The sequence below is a fragment of the Stegodyphus dumicola genome, chromosome X1, assembly GCF_044657685.1.
Source record: "Stegodyphus dumicola isolate Sdum_Otavi_A_Nest chromosome X1, ASM4465768v1".
Lineage (NCBI taxonomy): Eukaryota > Metazoa > Arthropoda > Arachnida > Araneae > Eresidae > Stegodyphus > Stegodyphus dumicola.
In genome coordinates this window covers 181,598,759-181,619,457 of record NC_140780.1, presented here as the reverse complement: position 1 = coordinate 181,619,457, position 20,699 = coordinate 181,598,759, and the positions used below count along the sequence as shown (strand labels likewise).

The window sequence follows — 20,699 nt, the reverse complement described above, 5'->3', positions numbered from 1 at the left end:
TGTTGTTTTATTTAAGCATTTTTATTTTGTGATCATATTTGTACATTGCATTCCACGAATCATCTGAATGTTTTGAAATAAATAGAGTTTTTCTACTGCTTTTCTTTATTTCTTTGTGTTTTAATAGTTTTGTTTTCACATATTTATTCACTTAATTTCATCATTTCAATTGCATAAAATGCATTTATTAACCTAACTGCACGTTTTAGATTTACTTTCAAGCCATAAAATATAGTTAATTGTGACACCTATTCAATTATATTCAAAGTGAAAAAACATTGCTACTTAGGAAAAATATTGGTTTCCTTAATATAATCTTCAACTATAAATCAAGGGAGGGGGATTGTTAAAAATATGTACATATATATAAATTCATGTAAATATAAACAGTGACAATAATTTCTGTCGAAAACTGAAACTAAAATTCATGTGTTACAAAAATATTAAAGAATTTCCTGAAACTTATTGCAGAACATTTTATTCTAAAAGCGAAATACAGACTTTTGCATGCTCACTTTAACATTACAATGTGCAATACCCATAATACAATTCATTTTTCACTCCTCTCCTCCTACCATAATATTTTTTAATTAATAATTGTGCTTTTCAAAATCTATCTGATCCTTAAATGTCTGTAAAAAATAATTGTTCTCTGTTTATTGAAAAAAATTTGTTGACAGAATTAGTAATCTACAATGTTATCCTGATAATATAAAAACAGTCTGTGCTTTTAAGAGGAAGAACTTTCATACGGTGCTTTGGAAAAAGAGTATCTTAAATTACATATAATAAATAACTTACTGTTGTTGGCTTCAGAATTAAAATTTTAAAAATTGGTCAAGTGCTTAATCTAGAACGTTATTTCATATTTACATTGCAAAAGCAAAATGTTTTAAAGAGCCACCAAATGCAAATTCATAATTTAGGAACAAAGATTTGTTTCGCATGGATTCAGATTATCTGCCTGTACATTTATAAATATCAATTTTGTAAAACAGCAAATTTCTACTACGCATGTGTCTTGTAATCTCATAATACAAAACAGCTTATTCCGAGTAATATAATCCTACTCATGAACACATTTCACGTGGTTTTAGAAGGGTTAAGACTTTCATGATTCAAAGTTATCTTTTGTAAGTAAAAATCAGTTTGACTTAACTGAAATGTAACCTCAGAATAAATATTAACAAGTTATATATATATATATATATATATATACTGAACAGACTCACATGTACACTTAAAAACATCCAGTATTTTAAAGTTCTGTAGCATTCGTAGTTAACTTCAACATCAGTAAAGGAAATTTAAATGCCATTATAAAATGACATTTAAAATCTATGTCAGAAATTTCATTTGCTTGAAAAAAATCCATCATAAAAATACAGCGTACTAATCATTTTTACTTTTCTAATCATCCAAATTGAGTTAAAGCTGCTTTATGTAAATTTTAGTATTTTTCTGCTTTTCAGTGTTTCATTTAAATATGTCCATGAAATTTACAATTATAGACAACAGGTCTTCTTTAAGACTTCCATTCCTACTTATCAGTAACATGTATACAAAACAATAATAGTTATTAATAATATATTCTCATACAATTAACACTCCTCCTCTTAAAATTACTACTGATTTGTTCTTCTTTGACAGTGTATGTTATTATAGTTTAAAAAATTATATGAAAATTAAATGTTAACTAACTGCTATTATTTAAACTATGATATTAATAACGTTATGTCTAACCATTTAGCAGAGTACTAATGCGTCTAAAGTGAAATAAAAATAAACAAATAAAAATAAGCAAAATAAAAAAGTCCTAAAACTGAAAATTTGTAGGACATTTTAATTAACCTATAATGATTTTATTTTAGGCAAATTTTAGTGAATTAATATTTTGCAAACTCAGCAATATATTTAGTGAAGTTTAGTGATAGTCATATGTCATCTAAAAAAAACTGACTACAAAATCCTATAGATGTACTGATACTGACAATTCAAAATTTCCTGTATCTAAACAATATGGGTCGTACCATTACCAAAAAAGAAATAAGTCTTGTCTAATTTCCCGCATCTTATGAGTGGCAGATTGCTATCTTTACAGTATAAATGCCACTATCTTCAGAATATGATAGCAGTTAAGCATCTAAGTAGTGTAGAGTTGTCGTTGCAGGCAATTACTCTATATTCAGTCTCAAGATTATATTGCAAATATTTTATATAATAAGACGCTAGCTACTAGACAAAAAAAAAAAAAACATGTTAAATTAATCCAAATTATTATGCTTTTGATTTTGATTTTGTAACAGAAATTCCTTAACTATTATAGGATATATCCCAGCTTTCATTGAAATTAACGAACATAATGAATGATAAAAATTTTTCAAATCATGGCAAATACTACAATTTAGTCGCCTTTTCACCACTGCCGTTAAACCTGCCAATAACATAAAAACAATTACTAGCAGAATTCAATTATAGTACTGCACAAGTGTTCTAAATTCTTTCACTGTTTTAACGGTTCTTTATTAAAATTAGTTTAATAATAGTTTATATGTCATCTAAAGTTTACATAACACAAGCTCATGAGCGAAGTAAATAGCAACAAAATTTTACTTACACACAATAGCATTTATATAAGAAGGCTAATTTTTATGTTTTTAATCTTATGAAAATTCTTAAGTATTTAAAAGTTTATTTAATTCAAACGTTAAATGACAAGTAGGATTTAAAAAAAAACTAGTAGTAAACATCATCTGTCCTTTCTTTTCAAATATAGTTCTTTTATTTATATCATACGTTCATACATGCATATATGCCCCATCTAAATGAGGTGATCAGACGTGTACACAAAAGTCCTAGAAAAAAAGGCTTGTACTTGCAAATGAAAAATATTATTAGTTTTAAGTTTCTTTTCAGATCATTATGCCAAAATATAAAAACAAGTTTTAAATGCAATCTCATACCCTTTTTTTCATAATCAAAATTACATTTTACATAATTACAACAATGCAATACCCAGAAAATATCAACTCTGGTTTCATTTAATAAAATAAAAACTATTATATCAAATATTTATCTGCTATATTGAAATATAAAGCATTTAATTGCATTTATTCATTCATCGTAAAGTAATTTTCTTTCAGCATAATTCACTTGCACGACAATTGAGGTATCAAGTAATTTGTAGTATAATAATTGTGGTACGCTCCAGTGTTGATTCTGCCTAATTTTTCATTTAAAAGGAAATGACGCAGAGCAAATAGTGGCTTAGATTTTCAACTTAAAGCTGTTTTAATGCTAAATATTTTCAAGCTTTCAAATCCAATTTAAATATTTGCCAAAGAAGCTCTTTTATATAAAATATTTTTTATAATGTATCTAGAACAGACTAGTTTAATAATTGTTGGATTTGCTTTATATATTTTCCTCTTTAGTACAACAAAACTTTAAAAATTCACTTTAGCTTAAAGCGAAATTTTTTAATTAAATAATCTGCATTTTACACCAGAAAATTATTTTTAATTTCATCCGCTTATTTTTAATTAGATATTTTAATTAAATATACACTTTAAATTTTTTTAAAAATGTCAAATCACAAAGCTGATGTATTTTTTGCTCTGCGAACATCCAAATCAGGAAGGGAAATATCCACACTTATAGATGCAATTGTTGTTTTTATTACCGAAAAGAAAAATCCTTGCATTCTTTGTGATGCTCTGTTCCCAAAAGGACCTGAAAGGAAAAACAATAATCTTTATTATGACTTGACTCACGCTTCTTCAGAGTAATTAATTTCTAGCGATAAAAAAAAAAGAATTGTTTCACTTAGAAAAGATTCATAGTTATTTTTTTTTAAATCATGCTGATTACTAAAATCTATAACATAAAAAAACAGCAAAATTTGCTGGAACCTTTCTTCACAATCAATTCAACATCTTTAAGCCACACTGCATATTTTTATGGAAAACAGTCGCATTAAAACTGTATATAAGTTTGCAGCAAAAAGAAAGTTTTCTAAATACATGAAAATAACTTAACAGATAACTTACTGTTCTTTAGAATCAAGCTTAGTTTACTGATGTTAAATGCAGTGAACCAGAAAACAATCGTAAACATTTATACTGCTTTAAACATTTAATAAAAATGAATATTATAGGGGCTTTATCTTCAAACAACTATTTTTAATTTATCATACGTATGAAGAATTTCCTTGCTAGATCCCATGTGTAACGTGTATACGAGCCAGTTTCCCTTAGAAAGTCCTCCACGAAGGCATCCCTCCCCTTAGGCAGATAGCCCTAGTGTGCTTTGCCGTAATTAAATACACCACATCAACATCACACCTTGCTAGATCTTGGCTTAAGTAATTAGCTTGCAGAATCACTACAAAAAGCTTAAGTGATTGCCTTATACCAAAGGTGTATAAGGTAATCAATTAAGTACTTTTTTATGCTTAAGTGATTGCCTTATACACACTTTTTTATTTCTTTTAACATTACTTAAAGAACATTTGAAAAGTAAAAATTACAGAAATTATTACTGTTGGAACCTGAAGTAAAGTATTAAAGGAATCGCTTAAAACGTTCGTTTTACCTGCTTTTATTACAAAACAAATGTAACAAGATAAAATGTAATAAAATAAAATAAAAGCCTACAAAGTAAATTTCTATGTCTGTATGAGTTACATCGATGTGCGTTAAAGAAGTAAAATTAGAGGAAAGGTTATCGTTTTTATTATTATATTTTTGCACTGATAATAACTAACAAATAGTATTACAACGGAATGTTTCAAATAAAAATTAAAATTTCACTAATTATTGGTTTTTAATTTGAAATTAGTAGCACACGGTTTTGAGGTGAGTAAAAAAATATGCAAATTTTCAGAGTAAAAGCAATTGTTCAACAAATTAAAGAATTTTTTCCTGTGTCTCATTTTGCTAAAGTCATCTGTTTGTTATACTTTTTTACTAGATAAAAGCATGTTTTTAATAAAAAAGCGAACAGCAAAGTAACATTTTTAATTGAACTATAAATTGTGGTATTTCTTTTGCTTAGTTGCTTATTATAAATATTTCTTCAACAAAAGTCCAAATGCAGACTATGTTAATTTTAGAATAATTCTTTTTATATCAAATGATAACAGCAGGCAACTAGATAAAAATGTTAGATTTTAGTCATCAAAAATACAAGTTATATGTAATATTGCTAAATGGAAAGATTATCTGTTTATTAATGTTTTACATATATTGAATCAGAAACTAGTAGATACTGCTGTTTTTTAACAAGTAAATTTACTGCTATAGAAGTAAGGAAGTATTTTGTTTTAGAAACTGAGAGTCAAAGTTTTATTTTAGAATTTTTTTTTTTTTTTTTTTTTTTTTTTTTTTTTTTTTTTTTAGAAAAATAAAACATGGGACGAAAGCTGTTAGTAAAACTTCACCCAAACATACTTATGCTAACAACTTATGCTAAGCAACTTGCATACAGCTAAAGACCAAAGTCTGAAGTATAAATAGACGATCAAAAATACAGAAAAAGGAAATGTGTCAATTAGAAACGACTATGTTAAAAAACATTTTATAATAAAATAGGAAGGATCTAAATAAATAAAAATGTGGTATTAAGAAAACTACTTACAATAACGGACAGGCTGTGCATTTAAAATAATTTCCAAAGGATGTTTCGCTGCTAAGTAAACTCTTAACTACTAACAGCAAAAACTACAGCCCCCAAAAAAGTACATTTCCGCTCTTTAAATAAAACATTCTGACAATGAATCATTTAATACTTGCCAGAAAAGAATATTTTTTGCTAACTGATTTAATGTGCCTGCTAGATATGTATTTTAGTATAAGCAGTTAATTTTAAAAAATAAATAAAGAAAATCAAAACCAAACCAAAAAATTATATAACATGAAAGATTTCCCATCCTTAAAATTCATTTAAGAAAAAAATTCCTTTTTTTTATTGTTATTTTTACCCATTACGTTTTTCTCCCCTTCTCCTCAGATCGATACCCACTTTTATTTATTCCACACACCGAAATAATTTGTTGGCGCCGAAGCTCTAAACTTGGCGAAAATTTGGCAGCAGTGGTGGCGCTGTAATGGCGGACTAGTGTCAGAAGATCGATGCGAAAGAAAGAGTCGGCTCTCAAGAGAAGTTGTATTATCGACCGAAGCGTAGCGGATGCCTGGTTTTTGTGTTTTTGTCTTTTTTTTTCCTTCAAAAAGCCTCGCCTCTTTTTCCACTTGCTGAGGACGGCCATCTTGGATGAGCAACGAGCCTCGTTTGGACTGTGATCAAAGGGTTAGAGAAAGGAAGCCAGTGTTTGTTGTTGCTGATGCGGTGTTCGCATTAGGCTTCTGATGTTTATGCGCATCTCGACACTCCAGGACATAAAATCAAAGTTAAAAAGGTATGAAAAAGAAGAAAAAAATTAGAACACAAAACATTTTTAAAAAAAAAAAATATTTTTTTTACAAGAATTTTATCGATTTTTGAAACTTCTGAGGACAATCGATAAATTAACGAGAGCATGAATAACAAATCCACTGCAGAAAATTTTCGAATTCCCTTTTTGTACAAGATAAAAAGCGGTGTTATCATTATGATTTTTCTTTAAGAGGAAATAATTTAACGTCAGAAATAAATATTTTGACAGTATGTGATGAGAGTTTTATATTTTTGTTTTCAAACTGATCGTATCTAAGTCAGTGAACTGTGAAAGTGAAAACATTACTATGACATGCAAACTATGACACACGTTAAGAAAGTTACTTTTAATACTGTTTTTTGCAAAATGTGATTTTTTTTTCCTCGCGTTCTCTGATTTTAGAGATTTACTGCTCACCAGTCTTAAACTACTCACCAGTGAGCTAAATTTTTTCACAGCATGTATAAGCCACGGGACAGATATGCAGAGAGAAATGGTAAGTTAACTCCGTCACTTTATTTTAAAATGATACGAGTTTTTTAAATTCTATTTATTTTTCACTTTTCGGGTCTTTATTACTAATGGCACGACAAGCTAGAGTAGACGAGGTATTTAAATTTCTTCCTTGAGTCTTACATTAAAAAAACATTTTTTAAAGTTTCCTAAAAAATGTAACAAAAATTAAAATAAAGCATTTCTTAATTAAGTTACAATGATCAGAACTGAGCATGAAAAGAGAAGTAAGGTGCCCATACTTCCTGATAATTCATAATGTTAAAGTAATTTACAATTTAGGTCATGTTACCATATTTTACACCACGTGCTGCTTTATAATTTAATTAATGAACTTAACTTCGGAAATCTTCCCAGTTGTATGCTAATTATTACATCCTGTATATTAAAGCATTTTTACTTAGCTGAATTATCATTGAATAAAAAAAGTTCTCTGTGATAAATAACTGAGTTTATGATAGAAAAATCTCGAATTATGTTATATGAATGGCACTGAATCACACAGAAAATTATTTAAAGCAACAAGCATTGAATTTATATTCATACCAATTAAGTTTATACAAATTTCAGAATCTAAATCAAAAATACATCTACAATCAAAAATCTACAATCAAAAATACATACATATTCATAGAGTCAACTGGCGGCCAAACATGTTTTTAGATTCTAGAATTTTTTTCCCAGTCGTTTGGTTGTTATATTCATGGCATTCTGTTATAAAGAAGTTTGTTTAGAAGTTTGTTAGTATATCATTGAATTTACATTAATCAAAATTATTCAGATTCGAAGGTCTAAGAGTATAGTGTGAATTAAATGTATTTTTAGTGCCTAGTATTATTGTAACATTATTTGATTTCACTCAAATGGAAATTTAACACGCAAAATTAATGAATGTGATTTTAAATGAAGCTTTAGATTATATACTTGAGAAACCGAGGAAAAAGGATCGAGTTTCATTTCATATCTAAAATAAATACTCGCACATACATATTTTGTAGAAGTGTAAGCATAAAATCTAAGAAGTTAACATTTTTATAAGTAAAAAATAATAATTGTTAATTAGAGGGTAAATATTATTTTACTGAGTGAATATAGGTTACACAGAAAATAGGTGAAATACATAAGAATCACCTTAATTTTAAAAAAGTAATTAAAGAGCACAAACAAAATTTATGAATAAAAGAAGAAATGGGTTTTATTTTCCTTTAACCCTCGTTTTTTAAAGCATTTTTGCCAAAACTAATGTAAACGTTTGATAAATGAAATAACATTTTACTAAAATGATGTAAGCTTATCCTTTAAAACTGAGTTTCCTGACATTAAATTACAATTAAATGAGAGATTGAGTTTTTAAATTTAAGCCAACTGCAACTTAAAGTTGGAGTTAAATATTAGAAAAAATTCCTGCAACTTAAAGTTGTAGTTAAATATTAGAAAAAATTCAAACTTCACGAGAGCTTAAGCTTCACAAAAAACGCATTTCAAGAAAGGGTGACACAGAGTTTCTCTTCGTCAAACAGAAAATATGCTTTTTGTTCGAAGGATTGCTCATGGAAGAGTAAAAATATTCTGCATATTTTGATAGCAGAAGACTTTTGCTCCTTGAAGAAAAGAGAGCTTATTTAATTTTCTCCCGAAATGCATGCAGTTGCCCTGTAAAATAAATGTCAATCTAGCCATATAATCTAATTGCTCATGTCATTTTTTCTCATATTCCAAGAACTCCATCTATCACCGATATCAGGGAAAGGTTTGTGCAGCTTGAAAGAATCTCATACGAGTCGTTGTTCTTATTTTATCCTTACTGAAGAAAAGAGGTCAGCATCATAAAATTTTGAAATGAATACAGATTTCTCTGCCGCCTATTTTATGTATGGCCAATAGTTTCTTTTGCTCTTTTCTGAATTACTTAAGCATTAGACTACAATATCTATGCTAAATTTAAACATATAACTGAATAAGCATAATTGTAAAGAAAATAGTGATTGTATAATTACAGTAGTAAAGTTAAAAATACTTATCTAATCATCTGTTTTACTTATTTTTGAAGTTAAATATGCCCTCCTTTATATACAAATTAAGTGGGTCTTTAAATTGTTAACACTTGTGGAAAATCCACATTTTTGAATAAAATATATGACTTATTCGAAATGGTCTGGTATTGAAACCTATTGCGATACCTTTATAAATGATAATTAACTTTTACATTGATTTTTAACGTAGTTATGAAGCCCTTTTTATAAAGCATGCAGAAATTATATTAATATAAAAATGATAAAAGAACTAGGTATTTATATTAATTGCTTTTATAATGAAATTTCTGCATCCAAAATAACTTGATATAACATGATAGTATTTTGGACATACCTAACTCATTAGTGCATTTTAGATGAAATTATTCCAGTTTTCGCATTTAAGCTCTAATTGGATGTCTTTAATTGTTAACAAGAAATTCAAGATGGATACTCTAAGTTTTTAAAATATATTATTAAAATCATAAGATTCTTTTACCTTTTCCAAAATACATATTCATAGAGCAAAATTATTTTCAGGTGCCTGCATGAACTTGAGATCACTTACTCAGCTTACATTTCAGTTTCATATAATGATTTCTTAATCTCATTTCTGGATAATATTTTTCTCTCTGGGAAAACATCGGAAAAAAAGGAACCTAAAACTCTCATATAACTTAAAGAAGATGTTGGGAAGGGGAAGATAATATAAATATATTACGAAAATAATCTAGCATCTAGTCATAAGCAGAACACGGAAATTAGCATCTTTGCATGCAGTATAGACATACTCTTTTCAAGACTGTTATCGTTCTTAATAATAACTAGGTGGTCATCCTTTTTTGCATGCCATAAATAACTCACGAGATTTATTTCCTGAAGAAATTTTGAAAGTCACCTAAAACAATACTCTTATTTGATTTTTTTCATTAATTTTTATATTGCAATTATCAAACTACAAGTTTATTTTGCCCTTCAGAATAATGATTAAATATTTGAAAGATTTTACAGAGTATAAACATCTCTGCCTAAAAAAATTATGAAATTTTTAACATTAAATATTCTTTGAAGGGAGAAATTTATTTAATTTTTCTTTTATCTTGATGCATCTTTATTCTCGCGTTCTCGTCTCGCATTGATGCATCTTCGAGTCCCACACAACACAAATCTTGTTTGAGATATGTCCTCAAATTTCTTAATTACTTTTGTACACAAATACTAATGTTATTTTTTAAAATATTAAAAAATAAAGTCTTTGGTTTAAAATTTCGGTTTACGATGTTTCAAAATATTTAGTGACTAGTATAAATGGAGTTTCGTGCTTGTGATATGAATGAAGTAAATTGGATTGGTTTTAGTACTTTAAAATTTTTATTAGAATTTTGTTTAGAGTTTTAAATTATGAATATCAATACAGAGAGTTACAAATTTTTATCTGCACATTATTGACATCATAAAGACTTATAATATACGTATAGAAGGAGGGAGGTAATAGTTTTGAAATTTCAAAATTAAGATAAAAAATTATTAAATTATATATATAAATATATATATATATATATATATATATATATATTCAATAGAAATTTGCTGCCATAAGAACTTACACGTAAGTAGATTTTAAGTACTTCGAACGGTGGTGCAAGGCTTGTGATGACTACAATTTCTTTTGAGTAATTTTTATTATTTCGCTTCCAAAGATTTCAGTAAGAAATGAAATTTCAATTTGAGAAATGAAATGACAGAGCATATTTATTTTACAGACTTTCAAGTTCCTAAAGTATTTATTCAGATTTTCTAGGTATTATTTCCACTTTTCTTTAAAAATATCTCTAAAATCATCATTATTTAGAAGTTAATAAATAGTGATGCTCTTTCGATAAAACTTTCTACAAGATGAAACTTACATATCTATGAGGCCTAAAAAGAGTGCATTTGAAGGAAATCTTTATAAAAATTTTGGCAAATTTTATGAAATATTCTTCGTATGGACGAAGTGCAAATTTTCGAAATAAATTATTTGGTATAATTTACCATTAAGGAAAGAGGATTTTTTTAAATGATCCGCAACCATATAGACACACTTAAAAAAAATCAAATTTTGATTTTATAGCTCTTAGCCAAAAAATTTTTTAAAAAAAGTTTTGTACAAGTAGAGATTTCAAATAGAGATTTAAGGCAAATTTTTGTTTTTCTTTGCAATAAGCTTGGAATTTGCAAGATGAAAGCGAGGCACATATTTAGAAAAGGCTAATCAGGCATACGAAGAGGTCAATTTTTTTTCCTGTGCACAAAATGTATGTTAGCGTGCAGACTTAATGTAAGATTTTTACAATTTTCCTAAATTAAAACTAGAATTAGTATAACCTAATACATGTGTTTAATCAAGATTTAAGTGAGAATTTCAGTTAAATATTATTTATAATAAATATCCTCGTAAAATATGATATTAAACACAAAGAAGTCCATTTAAAATGATACGCTGAGAAAAAGATTTACTATGAAATATCAACTTCTTAATAAATATACAATCATATGGAAGAGAAAATTATTTCTATTTGCTCGTCTATCCACGCATTAGTATTAATGGATATTTATGAATGAAACCTTAATTGGGTCCCCAAATAAAAATTACTAAATTACTTACTATGTTTGCATCATGAGGTCTATCATTACAGTAGCAATAAGTGTATAACTTCCATGGTATTTTTTAAATAAATGCATAAGATTTTTTCGTAAACTACTCAGTAACTTCTGCGTGGAAACAATAGCGAATTCAGTTTAACTTTTAGTCTAAAATTAATCTTAATGAAACTGCCTTTAGTAAAACGGCGTATGAAGTAAAGTTTTTCTTATTTTTATGGCTTTATAAAACTTTGCCATCCATACATGCAGTTTATATAGTTTATGGATTTATATTCGACCAGTTTTACAACACTCGTATTAGTATATTTATGTAATTTTTTGTAAGAACTTCAATCATGAATTTCTGATTGTTTTTTCGAGATACTTCAACATGCTTGACTTTCTAGAATTAATAACCTATACTGCCTATATAATTTCAAATTAACTTGCATTAAACGTAAATACTCCAGTAGCATTTTTTCTGCTTTACGTTTTAAAACATAACATGTAAATATACTTCTATCATAATCATAGCAAGCTTCCCAAAGAAGTTCAGCTCAGATTGTTTCGTGTATTGCTTGAATCGAGTAAAGATTAAAAATTCATTTTGATGACCCAACGAGCATAATAATTAATATTTTTAACTTTATTAGCCTACTGAGTGATACTAAGCTGCTTTCTTGAAAGTGCAGTTTTATATTGAAATACACATATAATATTATTCTTTGATATGCCTCTTAAAATTCCTGGAAGGATTTCTCGAAAAAGCATTTTCATTTATTTTACTTTATTTTCTGCCAAAAACCCCCTAGAAAACTTTCTAATAATTAATGTGTAGAACTTTCAATTACAAGAAATGCAACTTGGAGCTCAGTTGCTTTTAAAATTCGAAAAGAAATGGTTTTCAAAAAGAAGTAGGGTGGACAACTTTCAAATCATCAAAATGAAATACAGTTAAGCAATAACATTTGTGACTATGCTTATATTAGGAAGCACGGCTCTTCTGTTTTCAGTTTGTGTTTAATTATAGTTATTAGTAAAATGCTCATAGAAAATATCTGTGATAAAAAAATAACAGGAAGATGCATGTTTTGATTGGAGGTTCGAAACTTTTTTTTTTTTTTTTTTTTTATGTGGATGCCAAAGTTGTACAATTCAGATACTTGCTTTATGTAAAAAATAAGATAAGATCCAAAATTAATGTATAGTATATATTAACTAAAAAATTATAAAATTATTTAGTGGTTCTCATTTTGAAATCTGTTTCAAGTGTTGAAATCTGTCTCTATGGCTTCAGGTGGTACTTATAGCTTTAACTCTATTTAGAAAAACTTTTAACCTGACATGCTCTTCTTTGTGTAAAGAAAAAAAAAGAAAAGAAAATATTTTTAAATTTACATGAGAGACCTTATTAATTCAGACAAAGTATAAATAAGCAATTTATATTTTTAAAATGCGCAATGAACGTTAAGTCTGTAACATTTTTAAAATTCGAATTTTTTAACAATACTTCGATTCATTTAACGAGTTTGCTTGCAGTGCCATTTGAACATATTTTGTACGAGTGTTACGCGTTTAATAAAAAATCCTGGACAACACTAATTTTGCTTTGGCTAAACTTAATGCAGCACTAGTTATGGTGTAATTAAAAAAAATGTAACATCCATTTACTTTTGATAAATCAAGACTCTTGATAATTGCAATACAGTAAATTACTTATGAAGGTTTTCAGCTTTGTATCATTATAACCCAAGGTATTTATGGATATTAACTTTCTGACTGTTTCCAATAGTTCTTCAAGTCATCTCTTTTCTTTTATACGTATACATCAACTTGGTCATTCTGTTAGTAAAAATTCTCTAAAGCAACCCTTCTTTCCTGTATTACCATAGAAAACAAAAATATTTTACATTCTTCCTCCTGTTGTTTTTTCTTAGATTTTATGAATAGAAGAAATCTCTGTGTCTTAGAATTTTCCCTGTTCGTAGGAAATTAATTAAAGGTCTTAGTATCTATCGTTACTCCAGAATATGTTCACAGAATTTAGCATTATTCTTTGCATTAATTAGCATTTAAAATGAAATTTGCATTTAATTTATTAATAGCTGTACTTCGAGAGTTACTATTAACAGGTGCAGTTATTTGACAAAAGAAAAAAACATGCGAGGGCTCCCAAACTTAGACGGAAAGCTTTCATATAGAATTTCTTTAAAAAATTCTGTATATTCCTACTGCTCATGTTGCAGTTGACAGAAAACACAAAATGCCATGCATTCTCCTAGACTCGAACTCAAAAGACTACCATTGTTCAGGAATCCTACACATCTGGTCGCTTAGTATCAGAAGGATTCTACTGGATTTAAGGGAAGGGATAACCTCTGGGAGGACGTTTCGAGGGAAAGCCACTTATATTCACGAAACGAGTATAGAATACCTCAAAAACTCACAAATAGACACTCATTCGCTGGGATTTAAACTCGGGTTGAATTACCAGTATTCAGCAATTCTATTGCTCCGCTCCTGGTGGGCCATTAAAATAAAGCATATTTGTCAGTGTCAGATACTAATTTTCTTTCCCTAATAAAAACTCATTTTGTCTGATTTAGCTGACTATTCCAAATAATACTATTACGATCCACCTAAAAAATGTGTGTCTTCGTGGAGAACTTTCTAAGGGAAATTGGCTCGATTTTAAGTTAGATTTTCAGAAAACCCCCAAGCAGCCAGCTCGTTAGCTGAGATTTTACCGGATCGAAATTCCAGCTTTTAGCTACGTTAGACTGAAGCAAATTGCAAACAAGAACAACATATGCTTAAGGTTCTTATGGAGTTTAAAATATTTAGCACCAATATTCCTCTACAAAAAATTTGCATTCATTTAAGGCAAGGCAATTAATTCATAACGAAAGTACTGCAAATGTATCGAAACAAAGTAATTATAACTTTTACTGCAATTTGAATTCTTTTTCCTGATTCATAGACTTTTTTTTTACATAATTATTCCTTTCAAACTGCTTTAATTTAGTTCATCTTCACATCGCACTACTGTCTCTTTCTGTGTGTCATCCAATGTCCTGTGCTACGTTATTTTCTTTTTTTGTTTCTTTTTTTTTTTTTTTTTTTTTTTTTTCCTAATGCACAAAAGACTTTGTTAACTTGTCCTTAGGCGATAAGATACAAATAAATACTGCGTGTAAACATGCAAATAAAATTCAATAGTAAAACCAGATTTAGACAGCAAAGGTTTAAAATATTATGAATAAAGTTTCATAAGCTTTCGAATCGAATTTAAATATAGAACCTTCTGTTAAAGAGGGATTGCAGAGATCACCCTTAGGACAATTGAAAATTCCAATCTTGTTCAAGTGAGAAGTCAAGTAGTCATGTCCAGCTGCTAGTTGGAACACAGGGTCTTCACTGTTTAGTGGCCAGTGTGGTAAATTCTCAAAATCCTTGCTCCAGACTTTGTTTTTAATATGATTTTGGGGATTAGAAATCTAGAAAAATTGTAACTTGCTGTCTACGATTTTACACGCTGTTTTAAAAGATGTTTACTTTAAGTACTTTTTTTCGCTGCATAAAGTTATAACGTTTTCAAAGACGTTCTATGATTACTTTCAAATCTCGTCCTATCAATACTCTCAAATCTTTCCACCAAAAACAGTATAATTTAACTACGACAATTATTTAATATTTCATTTAGGTAAGTTTTTATATTTTTATTTAAATTAGGTTAGATTGTAATCTATACTTAACCTAAATAAAAACTTTTAAGCTTTTATTCCTATTTAGATTAATGAAATAAATCTAAGTTAATTATTCATTCGTATAATGAATTTTATTCCATTTTAAATATCTGAGTGTCAAACAAGTTAAAGTAACTTTTTATTATTATTATTATTATTATGGAGAATTAATTTTCAAATTCTATTTTAGAAAAACCCATCTCAAAATTAATTAAATGATAAATTTTTGAAAACACTAATCACTCATTCTCCTATAGCCTGCTATCTTTCTCAAAGAAATGAAAAGTCTCTATTGAGGCAATATCTTCTAAACCCTCTTTCGTGGTATAGTTTTAATATTTTGCAGCAAAAATAAATTTTGCGATAATACATTTTCATTTACCCCTAAGCTATTTGGCGTCACTCATTTCTTTCCAAAGACGTGAAGATGCCTAAGACACGGAGATGCCAGAGGCGGTGTTTTCCAAACTCTTTTCGGTGCGCATAATAGCGCGAATGATTTGCCATAAAAAGTTATAACGGCAACTGTGCACTCCTATCTAGCCTTTTCTTGCCTCAGAGCATATATTACTTTCTGAAAGGAGTGTAACTGGATGGTTTGAAGTAATGTTTCCTACAATGCAAATTTTCTTGGATTGTATATTTATGTACATTTTTTTCTGCGTCAGATTAAATCTTTATTCCTGTTAAAATTCCCGAAAACAAAAAAGTTGGAAAACCTATTTCCCCAAATCTGTTTTGTAACTTTACTCAGTAAACAAAATATATATCATATCACAACAAAATGACTGATCCTTTTTCCCTTTTCTTGTTCGTGATTAAAAATATGTTAACTTGTATTTTACAATATGTCTATAAGAGATTACTGCAAGGCTTGCTTTAAACTATACTAGTATTTAACTTTGTCCCTTCCTAGTACGCACGTCAATTTGCAAAGAAGATAATAAGCAGCAATTGTTTTCGATTATCTTCCTTAACGAACTTTCGTGAAACGAAGTTATGAACTGCTGCAATATTTCTTTTCACTAGTAGCAAAACAATTTGGTGGTTGTCAAAATACATTTCTGTTAAATTATTTAGTCATACAGAATAAGTGGAAATGTCTTCATTCAATAAAAAATGACGAAGCTTAAAAAAAAATTAAAAATAAAAAAATAAATAAAAAAAATTCACTGCACACAATACTTTTTTTTTCATTATTTTCACCTCTGTAGAGAATTCTTTATAGGGTTCATCATAATGCGTAACTTAATATAACATTTTTAAAACTGGTGTCTTTTACATTAGCTTGGCATTGGGATGTAGCTCAAGAAAGTTTAAATGAAGGGAAACTTTTATGGTGAACTTTCTAAGGGAAATGGACGTATCTTCCTTCCTCCTTAAAGGGGAAACCTGAAAATTCATTCGTTGCTGACAATAAGCGTAGTGATCTAGGTCACCAGCTCACCAATAAATCATAAATCGTAATTTACCATTAAATTATGCAACATATTAAAAGAGTTTCCAAATTTTTAAGAGTTGTTTACGTTGAATAACATATTTGCGTGGTATGTAGTTTTTCCTAGACAAGGAACTTATCAAACTAAGATAGATCTATAACGTTTAGTAACAAAATTTCTTACAAAAAAAGTAGAAAATTTGTCGATTAAAAACTTTATAAGTAGCGCCCGTAAATTAATGACAGCTCATTTTGTTTGCTCAAGAGTTTTCGTATTTTGCCAAAAGGTTAAAGAACTGAATGAACTACAAAATGCTGATATATTTGAGACTTTTATTACTTTTCCTTCTTTTTATTAGTATTCTTCTATTTGTTAGCATTGTTCCATTTATAGTTTCCTTTCCTTTTTTCTTCGCACTTCCACTTCTCTTTCACAGCATTCCTCCTTCATCTAATAAATTCTTTTTCATGATAATTTAAATTAGTTTGACTAAAATATCAGGCTAATGCCTTATATAAATAATTCAAGGTTTAGTCTGTAATTGTAGCATTACCTGGACAGATATTTACAGATGCATGTCAAGCTCATTTCTCTGCAGAGTTTATTTATATACCTATATAATGCGTTATCTACCCGTATAAAGTAAAAAATAATGGTTTTTTCCCTCAGTTCAGAGAATCAGAAAAGCCGAATTATGGCTAACATAGAGTATTTTTAAAATAAAATTTCGTGATATAATATCTCTTTATCAGTCGGTTTAGACCCATGGCTTCAATTTAAAAAATGAATCTGATAAGGTAAGCCTTCTGTGATAATTTTGGTCACATGATACCTTTTAGTAAAGATGTGAGAAAGAAATTTTTATCTAGATCCCGTGAAAAGAAAAAAAGAAAAGAAAAGAAAGAAAAATAAGTGGAAGCAAATTTGATAATATTTTCCATAACAAATTACGGCCTTCAGAAAAAGACTACTTTTCTCATATGATCAAAATCACCCGAAAGATTTGTAATTAAACATTTTGGTGACCATATGGAAATACTGCTCAACACAGCCAAGCTTGTTAAATTTTTAAGAGCATATTTTTAAATGTTCTTTAACGTTTTCAAAATGTTCGTTTAGAAGCTTTGGTTTCAAATTGTGAAAAAAATAAATATCGCGATTATTTTTTTAATGGAAGTTAATTTACAGAAATCCTAAAAACCTGCGCCTTTTTATTTGGTTAAGCGATTTCAATCATTTACTTTTGATAAATATTTTTCAGGACGAGTTTAGCTTATTATTTCCCGGTATTTAAAAATATAAACTTTTTTCGTAGTGCCTGTTTTAACTGCTTTTCAAATCATAGTGTAAAACAGTGTCGAAACTGTAAACACATAAAAATTTAAATTCCACATATATTTACTGAAAGATGGCCCAAATTGTCATTGTCCAAGCATTAAAAATTTAAACTCCACATATATTTACTGAAGAGTGGCCCTAAGTATCATAGTCCAAGCATTAACTTATTTTATTCATGTATCACACTAGAAATAAGTGTCTGTGATAGAACTACAGATATAAGTATGTGATAGGACATATTTAAGTGTGTTTATAATTAGATGCTCACAGTGTTCAAAATTCTTGCAAAAAAATTGAAAAGGTTGTCCATTAAAAATTTTTAAAAAGTAGGATACAGAAATTAATGACTGAACTTATTTTATTTGCTCAAGCGTTTTCTTATTTTCTCAAAAGATTAAAGAATTAAATGAACTGCAAAAAACGTTAATATTTTTTAGATACGCAATCTGTGTGTAAACCTCACTCAGATATAAAGTGTGTGTATAATTAAATATAAGTGTGTGAGATATAAGCGTGTTCAAGAGATGCTTAACTGAGGAATAGTTTTGAACTTATCTATATGAACCAGATTAATAGAGGAAAAGGGAAGCTGTTGACTGAAAATGATAATATATTACGGCAAAAGAGCGATATGACTCATGGTTCCCATAAAAAGCTTTCGAAAAAACTTTATATTTCATATGATGAAAAGTATACTGGTCCATGAACAGCTTATTGTGTAAGACAGTTGAACACTAGTAATTCGCCCTGGGCTTGGTTTCTGGCCACTGACCGAAATGATTGCATGAAGTTTTCATAGCTTTCCTTAAGTGAGAATACGAGCCAGTTGTGTCAGAAAATTTTCCACGAAAGCACCCTTTCTAAGGCCCCCAAATAATTTTCTATAATAAGAACCTAATATAATTTAATCAAAGGTTAATAATGGATGTCTGTGTTATGCAGTCGTTCTTCTAGTAGTGGACTGAGAAAGTAAGTTCTTAAATTTCCATTTAACAGCTATTACTAAAAAATCCTGTAACAGAAGTAATACGGTAAATACGTGCGAATTTATGGCAGCCACGTGTGGATCAGGAGGGAGGAGATTGCTTTTTATATCTATAGAAAACAGTCTTATTTTCCTGTAAAGGAATTACTGGACGAAACTTTTTATTACTATTTCGCATCAAAAAATATCATTTGTATTTTGTCAGGAAACGTAGGGAATTTTTTTCCTAAAATACACCTATTTTTTCTAAGCGCAATTTCCACAAACATATATTCTCCTCAGATGTTATAAATAAATACATGTTGAAATATGCAATCTCGACTTCATTTTCATATTAACTCACAGGGTACAATAAAAGGATAGAGGAAGTAACAACAAATATTTAGGAAATGTAATATGCAACAAAAATAATAAAATTAAGTGATACATAATACAATGCCAGCTCAAAACTAGTATAAACGAATAATAAACACAGCATAAAAATCTTAGAAAATAAATAATATTTATAAAGTTATTTTCACATATAAACAGTGTGTTGCTTAGGAAGAATAAAAATACCATATCTCTGTAAGTTTCAATATGTCCTAGTTATGATTTGAGTATTGGTCCATAACTACATAAAATTTGTCGCTTGAACATAATATATTGAGAGAGGGGGGGCAAGTTTTAACTTCTAACTACATTTAGTAATATTTCTAACTTATTACCATTTCATAGATTAAGTTAACTATTTTTTATTACGTTATGTACTGGAATTATTGCTGTATTATTTCTGTTCACCGACTCTAAACTTACGTTTGATTACTGCAAAGTCTAAACAGCATTTAGTACATTATTTCCTAAGATCTCTAATTTAACCTTTGCCACGGCAAATAAATAAATAAAACTACTTTGATGGCACAGCTGTTTAAAATGCTATTCCAAGACAATATTATCAAATAAATTTACTCACAGGTATTGGAATGACACTCGCAAAGATCAAATTGGAGTATATGATTCCGGAACCCGATTCAATTGAGGCCTTGGGCTGTTTTTTAATCGATTATCCTCGAAGTATCTGAAACTCGATTAGCGAGGAGAGTTTTCGATACTCATCCCCACCTAAACTAAAGAATAAGAGGAGAAAACGAAAGGGTACTTACAGAGCAGAGCACATACTGGGGAATGCCTCCATCTCCGGAGCGCATTGACTCCAGATGGGACAAACGCTTTCAACAGGTGAGCCATTTCCGACTTTCGTTTGGGGAAGGGAATCAGTTTTTATGCGTTGAATCCTCATGGGTGGCGGTTCGTTGAACCCCTTTCTGCACCAACTGCGGAAGTTGGTAACAGAATTACCTTACCTTAAAAGTTCCAGTTCAGATATGCAAACATTTCCATCTGGGAAGAAGTTCTTGAACTCTAGAGATATCTCTCATTCTCGCTAAACTGTTGAAATGATGGCTGGTCAGTATTCTTAAGACTTCATTTTGGATCTTGGGTTAGCTACTTCTAAGTGTTTCATTGCTTGTGCGAATTATCTTCCAAATAATTTTATCATACCTTTATATGGGTTCACTGACCCCAAAACTGAATGCACCGACTTCCTGTGAAACTGATGCTGGT

The 20,699-nt window shown here is 28.9% G+C and overlaps 1 protein-coding gene and 1 long non-coding RNA gene across 3 annotated transcripts in view; one reads left to right on the top strand and one right to left on the bottom strand.

The window, feature by feature from the left end:
* Positions 1-480: 480 nt before the first annotated feature.
* On the bottom strand, positions 481-20,405 carry LOC118185736 (uncharacterized). 2 transcript variants are annotated; one of them, XR_015038539.1, is made up of 2 exons: positions 20,237-20,405; positions 481-3,732 (listed from the first exon to the last, which is right to left on the bottom strand). It is a non-coding gene; the product is annotated as an uncharacterized LOC118185736 (long non-coding RNA). The 2 variants fall into 2 exon arrangements; XR_004757640.2 differs by lacking the exon at positions 20,237-20,405 and adding an exon at positions 7,574-7,665.
* The window catches only part of LOC118183128 (uncharacterized), a 412,812-nt gene continuing 398,235 nt past the window's right edge, over positions 6,123-20,699 (top strand). The window contains exon 1 of the mRNA XM_085807732.1: positions 6,123-6,932. Coding sequence (XP_085663858.1) covers positions 6,896-6,932 — 37 coding nt within the window. The 5' untranslated portion in view covers positions 6,123-6,895. The remainder of the gene's footprint in view (positions 6,933-20,699) is intronic.